The 12,972-nt window shown below is 45.6% G+C and overlaps 1 protein-coding gene across 1 annotated transcript in view; it reads left to right on the top strand.

Moving 5' to 3' along the window:
• The window catches only part of MYOF (myoferlin), a 152,194-nt gene that overhangs the window by 94,077 nt on the left and 45,145 nt on the right, over positions 1–12,972 (top strand). The window contains exons 23-28 of the mRNA XM_040623930.1: positions 1,651–1,843; positions 3,016–3,171; positions 6,253–6,384; positions 8,531–8,694; positions 10,935–11,049; positions 12,707–12,812. Of these exons, the coding sequence (XP_040479864.1) occupies positions 1,651–1,843; positions 3,016–3,171; positions 6,253–6,384; positions 8,531–8,694; positions 10,935–11,049; positions 12,707–12,812 (866 nt within the window). The remainder of the gene's footprint in view (positions 1–1,650; positions 1,844–3,015; positions 3,172–6,252; positions 6,385–8,530; positions 8,695–10,934; positions 11,050–12,706; positions 12,813–12,972) is intronic.

A 12,972-nucleotide genomic window follows, 5' to 3' on the forward strand; every position in this document is an offset into this window, starting at 1 on the left:
CCCCCCCCCCCCCCCCCCCCCCCCCCCCCCCCGCCCCTCCGCCCAGGGCTAATGTCCTCGGTCTCCCTGTCGTCTTGTGCCTTCTAGTGGTTTCGCTGGGTCATTGAAACGCAGCTGAGATCAGATCAAGGCTAGGCTCTAGTTTCAATTCAGAGGTTTTAAATCTGGGGCTTAAGAGGTCATCTCTCCCAGTCTCCTTATTTTACGGGTGAGGAAACAGAGGCCCAAGGAGGTGAAATGACACATCTGATGCCCAGAGTTGGGTTTATCCACACAACTTTCCCTGCTATATGCCTCACATAGACAAGTCTTTACTGAAGGTCTCATGTGTGACTTTGGAGCCAGCAGCTTCCGTATGCATTTTTGCCTCAAGGACTCATTCCAGGGACTTAACTTTCCAGTGCACTGCCTTAATTACTAATGCAACCAAATAGAAACACTTGGTAATACTTTCGTGTAGAAAATTCTGTGAATTTTAGGGTTTGCTGAGCAAAACACAGAACTATTTATATACACAGTTTTTGAACCAAGTAGATGTGAACTGTTTTTGAAGAATCAAATGGAATCTTTTTAACTTGATTTAACAGGAAATTTGTGTTTATAAGAAGTCATGCTAGGATTTCCTTCATTTAAGAAGCTAGGGGACATTCGAATCAATGGAATTTCTAGGTAGAAACAATGTGAGTAGAACTTCCTGGAATTGGTGACACGCTCACCCGGTGGCCCCACCAGCTGCCGTGGTGAGAGGAAGACTCTGCAGAAGAAGGTGAATTCTGGCCCCAGCTCAGCTCTTCTAGACTTCTCATTTTAATGGGAGCTTTGCCTCCACAAGTGGTTCTTAGCCTTTTGGGAACTAATGGGCCCCTTTGAATGTCTAATGAGACTATGAGAGTGAGGAAGACGAAGCTTGAAGATGATAGCCACTCTGCAGTCAGCATTGTTCTAAGTGCTCTCCGTGTGTGAATTTATTTATTTCTCCAGCAACCCTAAAAGACACATGCTGTTTTCCCACATTTGAAGATAGGAAGACAAGAGATTAACTTCTCAAGATCACAGAACTAGTAAATGGTGGAGCCAGGATCTGTACCCAGATGGTCGGCTCCAAAGCATGCGGCCTTTATCATACGCCACACTGCCTGCCAACACAGGCACAGACTTTTTAAATAAGTTCCAGGGGTTTGCAGACCTCCTGAGCCCCCGCCCGCCCCCTCCACGGACTGCCTAGGGGTGCATGGTCCTTAAGAACCCTGCTGCTGAATGCTCTGTCGTCTGCCTTCCCCTCCTTCGTCTTGCGGGTCTGTACGCTGGTTGTAAGACGCAAAAGAAAGGAAGGCCTGTTCCTCCCAAACGCTGCAGCTGTTTCCATCTTCTCTCCCGTGACTCCACGGGCCTGGAGTCAAACCCAAGAAATTGCTTTGGAATTTTCATCCCCCCACCCGACCACATTCTTCGTGAGAGTCAAGGAGAGTCTGTCAGGCAGGTGCCTTCTGCCGGTGCCGCATACACTCAACTTCAGCTGAAACATGCTCATGCTGATGGAGGTGGGGAACTGGTGCGGCTTGCAAGATGGAAGTCAGGCATCGGTGAATCGGACAGCTCTGAAGCCCAAAAAGCTATTCTGCAGGCTATCTGTTGCTTCTCTTTCTTTAGGTACACGTTGCCTCTCATGGAAGGAAAAGCTAACGTCACAGTTCTTGACACTCAGATCCAAAAGTTGCGGTCCCGATCTCTCTCCCAGATCCACGAGGCAGCTGTGAGGATGAGGTCTGAGGCCACAGAGGTGAAGTCTACACTGGCGGAGATTGAGGACTGGCTTGAGAAATTCCTGCAACTGACTGAAGAGGTAGGACTTTCAAAGTACTCAAAGGTCACTTGACATGGAAGAGGGGTTCTGTGGAATGGCTCCACGGCTAGAGAAGGTGGTTGGAGAATCCAGCACGTTATCTTGGATATGGAGCAAAGCTGACAGGTGGTGAAACCAAGGAGTGACTGGGCTGGATGCTAATGTGTAATGGCCTGAGCATTACTGAAGTGAGGACAGGAGAAGAATTTTGAGTTGATGGACCTGGAAAGGTCTTCGAAGTAGAGAAATCATTATCATTGTCATGATACAGTCAGAGAATGCCTCAGGTAGAGGGATAAAGTGGCAAATCTGTGTGGCTTAGAGGGTGAAGTGCCACCTTTGCCTGGGATTGGGAGGACCTGCTTGTGAATCCTGGGCCTGCCCTGTGTAAACTTGGGCAACCTCTCTAAGCTCCAGTTTCCCCAGATGCGAAATGGAGATCATTGTAGTACTCACTTCACAGCCCTGCATATGAAGATTCAAGAAGAAGATGAATATAGAGGGCTTAGCACAGTGCGGGGCACGCTGTGGTGCTGGATGCATGTTGGCGGCTATTAACCTCTGGGAACCGGAAAACCGAGAGAGTGGGGGACCCCTCCCGTTCAGGTGGAAGGGGATCGCAGTTTATCTGTGGATAGAAGTACATTTGCAAAAACATGGGATTAGAAGTAATTTTTGTTTTCTGCTTTCTGTGCTTTGGGACTTCCAAAGTTTCCTGTGGTGAACTTATATCACCGTTACAGTCAGAAAAAGGGTTTTAAAAAACTAGATGAACATCTCAGGTGTGGCAAACCCTGGATTGTGAGCTGTAGATGCTTCGTCCGTGTCCTGTGCCATGTGTGAAACCCGTAACCCCGGACCGCTGTTGAGGGCTTTCTTCAAATGATGGGTGAGAGGAGAGGGGTATTTCCTATAATACCTCTCAGAGCTGTGTAGGTCAGTCTTTGGGCAGGTGGAGCACCCCCTCTGCTGCACCCTCTTCCTTCTGGCCTGCCGCAGTGGGCCTCCCAGCCTGCAGGCTCAGTGTGGTCCCCCAGAAGATGGGTGACTCAGAATTCAGGTGGATCCCTAACCACAGAGTTTCTTTGCTAAGGGGAGCCCCGAGGAGCCAGCCTGCAGCGTGTCCGGTCCCTCTGTATGCAGACTCACTCCAGCTTTGCTTCCTTTTGCAGCCACAGAACAGTATGCCCGACATTATCATCTGGATGATCCGGGGAGAGAAGAGACTGGCCTATGCTCGCATTCCTGCACATCAGGTTTTATACTCCACCAGCGGGGAGAGTGCGTCTGGGAAGTACTGCGGGAAAACCCAGACCATCCTGCTGAAGGTACAGCTTCATCCCTGTGTAACGCGAGCTACTTAATGCAAAGCCTGCAGTCCCGAGAAGGGGCTGCTTTCTTTGCTGATCGTTGTATGACTAGGGAGATCGTGATAGTTCCGACCCATTTCCTGGCACCTTCCCCTAGGGCGGTAATTCCTAGAGAGTGGTCTGGCGTCTGTTGGCATTCAGTCCAGGACACTTCTGTAGAGATCTCTGTAACACTAACATTAACGTGACATTGTGAATGCTGTGCTTTCTGGCATGAATTTTCCTGTTATTTCTAATGTCTCATGCTAAGCAGTGCTTCCTCCCCTTCCCTTCTAGTGAGTGTGCAGGAAGTAGGAACAAAAATCGAAAGTAATATAGCTAGTCCATGCAATCTATGCCCTGACCAAATGGATCCTCGGAGTGAAAACTTCTGAGAATTTGCTGCTTTAGGGCAGTGGTTCTGAACATTTTTAGAGTCACAGGCTCCTCTAAGAACCTGATGAAAGCTACCGGCCCTCTCTTCTAGAAGAGCGCACATCTCACGTGCATCCAACATTTAACACGTGGTTCAGGAGCTACCTAGACCCCCTTAAGCCCATCCCAGGACCCCGCATTAGAAACTGCTCTGTGTGTGCTTATGGAGAACCAGGGGAGGGCCTGGGGCTGAAAACCAAGAAATCAAAATAGTCCCAGAGCTGCCTGGTTTGACATTCCTGTCCCTGGCCAACCCCAGCCCAGTTCTTCGGATTTGGGGGAAGAAATAAAAATCAAGAAGAGAAAAAGCAGTCAGGGTAGAGTGTTCTTTTAAAACAAGGAGATATCTACTAACTTTTAATAAATGTACTCATTGTTCTTTAATCGGGAGAGTTAAAATAGAACCAGAGTGATTAACTTCCTTCAAGTATCTCTTGGAGGAACAAATTTTACTTAGGATAGAACCACAATTATAATTGTGTCTGTCAGCAGTCGGTGGAAGCAAACTGACTAATAAATAAAATTTTGCAGTAGGTGGGACAGGAGGCAGCATGGTGTTTTCAGTATTAGGTTTTAGAACCCAGTGGATAAACGGCAAAATGCTTTCAAGACAATGTTGTATGTAGTTATTGATTTTGTTAACACTCATCCAGTTTAGGGAGACATTTAATTCACTGGGGTTTTTTGCTGGTCTTGGGACCCCTTTACACTCAAAAAAAATTATTGAAGACCCCAGAGAGCTTTTGTTTATGTGGGTCATAACTATCAATATTTACTGTAATAGAAATTAAAATGAGAAATTTTAAAAATATTTATGTTTTAAAATAACAATAATTAAACCCATTACATGTTAACATAAATTACGTATTTTTAATAAAATATAACTGTATTCTCTTTACAAAATTAGAAGAGTGTTTTCCATTTTTGCAAACCTCTTTAATGCCTGGCTTCACAGAAATATAACTGGATTCTCATATCTGCTTCTACATTTAATCTGATAAAATAAGTTGGTTGAAGTCTATGAAGAGAGGGGCGCCTGGGTGGCTCAGTTGGTTAAGCATCTGCTTTCAGCTCGGGTCATGATCCTGGGGTCCTGGGATGGAGCCCCCCACCCCAGCATTGCTCAGCGGGGAGTCTGCTTCTCCCTGTGCCTCCCTCTACCTCTGCCTGCTGCTCTCCCTGCCTCTGCTCTCTTTGTCTCTCTGTATAAAATCTTTTTTAAAATTTCTAAAAAGAAAAAAAAAGTATATGAAGGGAATCAGGCCTCACATAGATATGTAATTGGAAAAGGGAAAAGTATTTTAATATCCTTTTCAGATAATTGTGGATACACGTTTTTGGTATAACACCAGACTCAAGTAGTAGCTTCTAAAAGGTGATTTGCAGCATGGAATTTGGAACTGTATGCGTGAACTTTTCATTCTCGGCTGCACTGAAATCCACTGGTTTATTTTGTACTTTGAATGGTTCTATTATCCATGCATGATTTTGCAACATTTAGCATTGATCATTTAGAAAACATCAGTTCATTGAGTTATGCAGATCTTCCTAACGTTGACACACTTCATCTTACAACATTGAAAGAAAATCACATTAATTAATATCACTCATCAGAAAAGTCTCTATGTATCAGGATGCTATCAAACTTACCATGACAGATATAAGTTTTCCAGAATTCTTATTTTTACTTGAAAGCCTGAATTTTATCATTGGCAACAGAATACAGTCCATTATTGTCCTTGAAGTGACAGGCTTACTTTATGTTCAAGGAAACATCTGCCCCATACTCAAGCCTGAGTAACCATATTTGTCTGTCAGTTGCTGTTTCAAGTAAAAAAGATTTCCATTTTTAAAAAAAGGCTAATTCAGTTCACATTTCAAGCAATTGCACAAGAGCTTTTTCTTTCCATTTCGTTAACAAAATATTAAAAAATGTCACAGGGGCGCCCGGCCGGCTCAGTCTAGAGCACGTGACTCCTGATCGCGGAGTCATGAGTGGAGCCTACTTTAAAAAAAAGAAAAGGCGGGGGGGGGCACCTGGGTGGCACAGCGGTTAAGCATCTGCCTTCGGCTCAGGGCGTGGTCCCGGCGTTGTGGGATCGAGCCCCACATCAGGCGTGGAGCCTACTTAAAAAAAAAAAAAAAAAGTTTAAAAAAATGTACTCAAGGATCATGATTTGATAAGATTAGTAATTTTTACTGTTTTATTGAGGGAATTGATAAGTAAGACTAGTATTTGTTTCCTTCTCATGAGCACGGGCTCGGGCTGGCCTTCCTGGCCTGATCCCCGCTGCAGCGCCCCGAGTCTCAGCCACGTGCTTTTGCACCGTCCACACCGTGAAAAAGACCAGGAACGTCTTGGTTTTATTAGGAAAATAGTTTAACTCCATGAACCTCCTGGTAACGTCTCAAGGGCACAAGCGCTCTGTGGCTCACATTTTGAGAACCGCCGCTTTCGTTGTTGTTATAATCTCTGCTGTAGGGTCGTTTGGAAATAGTTGAGCTACGCAAACGTGAAATTAGACTGGGGAGAGCCGCGATCAGACGTTCAGTCCGCTCTGCGCTTGAACGTAACGTGCCAGCCTGTGCTGCCCCCGCATCACGTTGTTATTGTGCGTCTCACAGTATCCGCAGGAGAAAGCCCACGGACCGAAGGTGCCCGCGGAGCTGCGAGTGAACATCTGGCTGGGCTTGAGTGCTGTCGAGAAGAAGTTCAATAGCTTCGCGGAAGGAACGTTCACCGTCTTCGCCGAAATGGTACATTCAGTGACATCACTATCTAGTCCTCTTGGTGGGGGGGTTCCTCTTACTTGTCATCCTTGGAGAAAACATTCATCCCTCAGCACCCAGCCATCAGCCACAGCCGTCAGCACTGCCTAAAACCCCATCCGAGGAACCTTCACCTGGGGGGCTGGGGAAAGATTGGCAGGAGGTTTTGTTGTCCATGCTGGGACCCTCGCGTGTGATTCACACATAGACAACCCAGTAATGAGGGCGCTGGGGAGGTGCAGACCTGGAGAGCTGTGCTTGGAAGCGGGGGTCTTTGGACAGCAGAAGATGCATTCCTCACCTAGGGAAAGCCTCCCTAAGTGATTATAAAACTGCGTATCCTGTTGAAGATGCCGACCACCAGGGCCACCCCGGTGATTCTGATTGTGTCACTGAGTGAGGGATTAGCACCAGCAATGATTCCTGTGTGGGTGGACGTGGGGCCTCAGTGGACCACTTTGAGAAACAATGAAATACGTGGGAGACACAAGAAGCCCTTACGGCGCAGGCTTGGAAGTGCCATTGGTGTGCTGGAGGCCACAGGGAGGGCCCTGGATGACGGGTATTTATGTGCGGTCAGCTGGCAATGTGGAGTGGGGGCCTCGGGGCACAGGTAGGAGACACTCGCTCCAGCATTCGTGGAGGGTTTCTGGGCATCGGCCTGCCCTCCAGCTCTGAGGCTAGAGCTAAGCTGGAAGAAGCTAGTACTGAACAAGGATCAACCAGTCTAGGGCTCCCTTTCATCCTTTCCCATTTCTAGATCCTTCCCTGCATAGCTCAGACTCTAGTTCCAATTCATGTTAAAGAGACGATCCATGCATTTTAGTTGCATGACTCTAGTTTCTTTAGATTAGCACAACCTGTGGGCACCAGTAGGGGCACATTAATAACAATAATGGACATTTCACTGGTTCTTGCCTTCCTGTGCTAACAGTAGACCTCAGTTCTCTGCAGAATCCACCAGCATTCCCAGCCCCTACTACATTTCTGGAGGTGGCTGAGGTACTTCACCTGTGCTAACGGTCTTGCCAAACTTCTTGACTAGATTTTACTATAGCCATCCTGGCTTCCAGACAGAAGTGGTGGGAACACCCTGCTCCTCCACTCTGTGTCCTTGTCACTTAGAAACCAAAGGAGCCATGCACATGCTCCCAAGTCTCACAGCCCCTTGTGACAATAGCTCTTCTTTAGCTGCTTCCTTGAGCTTATCTTCTTTCAAGGCTCAGAACCCATATCTGAGACAGGTACTGGTGTGTCTGCTTAAACCCAATTTCCCCATCAAACCTCTACTCAGACTTCTTCCTTCTTCAATCTCAAACTCCCCTGTCACTTGCAAATCATCTTTTCAATGGGCTTATCAGCAGAATAATGGAAGTTTCAGCTTGCACCCAAACAGGGACACTCACCACTGGCAAATCTCAACCGTTTTGATGGTTGACAGAGTGAAGAGCAGACCATTGCAGATTTACAGCTTTGAACTTAGACAGACATGCCCTGTAAACAAGACTCTGTCTTTGCCACTAAACCTGCTTCTAGAAAGGTCTTGGTCTTCATCCCCACTACATTCCAGAGGGGATGAAGGCACAGAGCTTTTAGACCCCATAAAGGTTGGGGCCTTAAAGGACCTTCATATGTTAGACAGGTTCTTTGTAGACTGCCTGGGAAATGTACCATCAATTATAATGTTGATTCTGTGGGGAAACATGCCCCAAGTTCTAGGCAATAGACTGTTTATAAATAAACTCTTAGAAGCCCGCACATTCATAAATTGAGGACTTTATGGGTATTTAAAAATTAGGTCCAGAAAACCATTTGGAGACATTCAATATAATAATGGAGACATTCAATATAATAATGGAACCACTATTTATAAAGCACTTTCAACTGCACATTTGAACAATTCTATGAGAACTGGTGCTATTATCCCCAATGAACAAATAGGAACACTGAGTCTAGAAAGATGAGTGAATTACCCCCAGTTGCATAATGAGTAGCAGCCCAAGGTAGGTATGTACCCTCTAGGTATAAAGTTTTTTCACTTTCTACCATGGTTTAGCTTAAATGGGCTTAAAAATTTATGGGTGGGCTTTTTTCCCTTCTCTCTGATGGTGTTTCTCTAATTTGTTTTTAACAGTATGAAAATCAAGCTCTTATGTTTGGAAAATGGGGCACTTCCGGATTAGTGGGTCGTCATAAATTTTCTGATGTCACAGGAAAAATAAAACTCAAGAGGGAATTCTTTTTGCCTCCAAAAGGCTGGGAATGGGAAGGAGACTGGATAGTTGATCCTGAAAGAAGGTAAGTTTTTCCATTTTCTGAGAAAAAAGGATGACAATGAAGGCTTTTCCTAGAAATTGCTAAATGAATCTTCTCCATCATCATTCTTGGTAATATTTATGTAACACCCACTGAGCATAAGTCCATAGAAACTTAAAATATGTCATTGGTGCCCCATAATAAAATAAGGAAATATAAAAACAGCTGGTACTAACATTTGTTAAGAACTTATTATGTGTGAATGTAGTACCAGTGTGCTAATCACTTTACTGAGTCTGGCCTATAGCCCTACAGGGTAGGTAGTGGCAAAAATCACGAAGGGTCTGAGATTTTTAGCTTACTTGCAAGTTAACAAGGTCACCTGCCATACTTCATGGATGCTGGCAGGAGACACAGGACTCCTGGATCAGAGACAAAGGACTTCCTTGCCAACAGCAATAGCAGTACCAATAGTAACATCTGCTGTAGTTCTCAGAGCCCCGATTCCCACAGGGCGACAAGAAGATGGTCAGATGACACTTAAACATGAAGTGGTTGTGTAACAGGAGAGGAACCTGAGCTTAGGGAACCTGAATCTTTTATAATAGTTAGGAAGCATGCTGGCCCTTTGCTCGCGAGAGAAAGAGAGACACTATCTCTGTCTTCCAAGGTTATTCCTCCTATAAATAGCCTTGACGCCGCAGAAACACAAGAACTCATAGAGAATTACCTCCCAACAAATAATAGCATGATCTCCACTTTACAGGTGAGGAAATGGAGACCTACGGAGATTAAGTAACTTGTCCAAAGATACATAGGTTGTAGGTGGTACCAGTCTAGCCTGGGCACCAAAACCAGCACTCAAGTATGATGCTGGAATGTCTGTAAGAAACAGTAGAAGGTATGCTTTAAATGGGTGACTTGTATGATATGTGAATTGTGTCTCCAAAGCTTGTTATTAAAAAGAAAGGAACAGTAGAGGGGAGGCAAGCATGTGTCCCCTGCGGTTTGGGTTTCTGAATGTTGCCAACAGCTCTCGGAATCAGAGCTCCGTCTTCTCTACCTCATGACAGCATACTTGAGTTTGGAGGAAACAAGCTTGTGAAGTTGGATTTCAAGGCCTCAAACTAGAGTTTTCCTCTCTGTCCACATTTGTTTCCTGTGATCACAGGCAGTAGGGAAGGAGGGAAATGAGTGTGCTGGGTCTGGTCTGGTCTGTTAAGACCCCATGATTGCACATGATTGCTTTTAACCCATGACAGCTTGCTTTGGATAGAGTTGGGATTGCTGGTGAGGAGAAGGGAAATGGCATTTGAATTGGACAGAAGGAAGGAAAGTTAGTGAGGACAGGGAAAGGTGGAGGCATTGTGTTTGGAAAAGCGGAAGGTCAAAGCATGTCAGGGCTCGATGGGGCTCCGGAGGCGGCAGCCAGGTCTTCTGCTCTCCTTCTCTGGGGCCCAGAAAGTGATGGATGAGCTTAATTTGTACAAATAGTTGGGGCCACTTCTATTCTGATTTCTTTCCGGTGCTTGATTCTAGGGGAAGATTTGGCAGGGAAAAGATGTCAGGACGGTAAAAGAAAAAGAAACCTCTCTTGAGTGGGTACCTGGCAGAAGACTTAAGTCAAAGTTGGAGCCTCTTTACTTTCCTTTACGGGTTGTCACAATAGTTCCAAATCCAAGAGGAAAATTGGCATGGCCGAGAGTCAGTATGGGTTTCTTAAGTATCTAAATGGAGTCTGGAGTCTTAAATGACCTGGTTTGGCCAGTGACCTAGGAATTATCCAGAAAATTTAAACTCCTCCTTTCAGTTTGTGTTACGTAGACCATGCAAGCTGTGAGTAAAAATTTCCACACTTGGCCTCAGGAGACTGTCTCCACTCCATTTTTTAAAATACGGGGAGTGAGGGTGGACAACATCCTATTCTTTTGAACTGTTAGCCAGGCGTTTCGCTGCAAAAAAGCTGAACGGCCCCGAAAAACAAGAATACGGAGCACGAGGCCCGTGAAGGAGCCGCCCACAGGGCTGTTTTCCCAGTCCCCACCCTGATGACCGAGAAGGGGCAGCCCTGCTAACGTGAGGAGTCCCTCCGTGAGTGAGGTCTCAGTGTTCTCGCAGGCCCCTTCTTTAAAAGAGCGCCAGAAGTCGTTAGCAGGAAGGGTTCCGTGGAGAACCCAAGCCCTAGCGTCAGGAGGGAACCGGTGTGGGTGTGTCCCGAGCACGGGGCGGAGCGGGCTTGTTGGCCGCCGTCGCTCCTTCGGTAACGCGAGCCTCGCCCGCAGCTTGCTGACTGAGGCGGACGCGGGTCACACGGAGTTCACGGACGAGGTGTACCAGAACGAGGGCCGCTACCCGGGGGGCGACTGGAAGCCGGCCGAGGACACCTACACCGACGCGGTGAGCGGGCTGCTCCCCACGGACAGCCTCAAACCCTCTTTGGGACGGGATCTGCGCATCCACCGGCCACAAGGCGCGGCCTCCCCTCCTCTTCTGCTCCATCTCGTGCTGACCTTAGGCAGAAGCTACGCAAGGACCTCTGATTATTTTCTCCAGAAGAGACATGGGTCTGTTTAACCAGATGTTGGTACATGGTGAAGTTTGAGTCGTGCAGCTTTTTTTATTGTAAATATTTAATTATTTAGCTAGCTTTTAAAATCACAACAAATGGGATGCGTATGTCTTTAAAATACTCAAACAGCATAGAAGGAAATGAAAAGTAATTCTTCTCCCAGATTTACATTCCACCCCCCAGTGATAACCGTTGAAAACCCGTTTCTGTACATATTCACCTATATAACTTCCTTTTCCCCCCGCACCTAAATAGAATCAACGACTTGTATTTTTCATGTAACGATATATCCTGGGCACTCTTCGGTATCAATACATGTAGATCTATGAGCTTTCTTTGAAAATGCCTGCACAGTGTCTTATTATGTGCACCATCTATAATTTATCTAAATACCCTCTCCTCGTGGACATTTTGATTTTTTTTCCAGTCTTTGGTTTTCTCAAGCAGTGCAGCAGTAAACATCCTTTTATACATTTTTATTCACTTCTGCAAGTTTATGTCCAGGAGAGATCCCTGGATGGGTTTGGTCAGATTTCAGTGCATACGCAATTTTGATAAATATTGCCAGACTGTTTTCAAATAGGTTGTATAAGTTTGTATTTCCAGCAACAGCGTATTAGGGGGCTGTTTTCCTGAACACTCACTACCCCCACCACACCAGCTTTGTCAGCACCCTGATAGCCTTTCCATTTTCCCTCTTAATTTAAAGTGAGGCTGTGGGGCCCCTGGGTGGCTCAGTCAGTTGTGTCCAACTCTTGATTTTAGCTCAGGTCATGATCTCAGGGTCATGAGACTGAGCCCGGCTTAGGTCATGATCTCAGGGCCATGAGATCGAGCCCCATGTTGGGCTCAGTTCCAGGCATGGCGCCTGCTTAAGATTCTGACTCTCCCTTTCCCTCTGCCCCTCCCCCCCCACCTGAAAAATAAATAAATAAATAAATAATTTTTTAAAATAAATTAAAAAAAATAAAGCCTGAGCATTTTTCCATGTTTATAGACAACCTTTATTCTGTTCTTATGAAACTTTTTTCATAACTGTCAATTTTAATGTAGTCAGTACTTAAGTCAATATTTAAACTAAATCTTGCTCAGTCTTAAATGATTAGCATCTAGAACCTCCAGTGACATTACCTTGTACTTGAAAACGTGTTTTTCGTGCTTTATTCCTTCTTTCCAATATAACTCCTCATAAAGAGAGTCACGCCATTTCATAATATTAAGTTGAACCATAAGAAATTGCTGATATTTGACCATTTTTGATCTACAACAACAATTTCCCATGGTTCGACCCAACATACCCCCCAATAGTGGAAACAGAAGTTTTTCTAAAAAACTAATCTTGTGTAGCAGCTGTGATAGAGATTCGCGATTCCTGAGTCAGCTGTGAGTACCATGGTTAAGTGTGAGGCATCCTCTCACCTTTGCATCTTATCTGACACTATGGCTTACTTTTCTTCATTTTTGTTTTGTTTTTACTTTCTAAAGAATGGTGATAAAGCAGCATCACCCAGCGAGCTGACATGCCCTCCAGGTTGGGAGTGGGAAGATGACGCATGGGTATATGATATAAACCGGGCAGTGGATGAGAAAGGTAACATTTTAGATCTATTACCTGGTGGGGTCTCTGCAGCAAGGCCCGCGCTAACCAGAGTGAAGTTTCCTTGAGGGGAGGAGTCCTACTTCTGTTGGGCTGTGACAATCAGGTCTTGGATATTACCTGTGACGATTCAGATGCAAAATCTGAAGGACAA

The sequence above is a fragment of the Ursus maritimus genome, unplaced genomic scaffold (assembly GCF_017311325.1).
Source record: "Ursus maritimus isolate PB19 unplaced genomic scaffold, ASM1731132v1 scaffold_7, whole genome shotgun sequence".
NCBI lineage: Eukaryota > Metazoa > Chordata > Mammalia > Carnivora > Ursidae > Ursus > Ursus maritimus.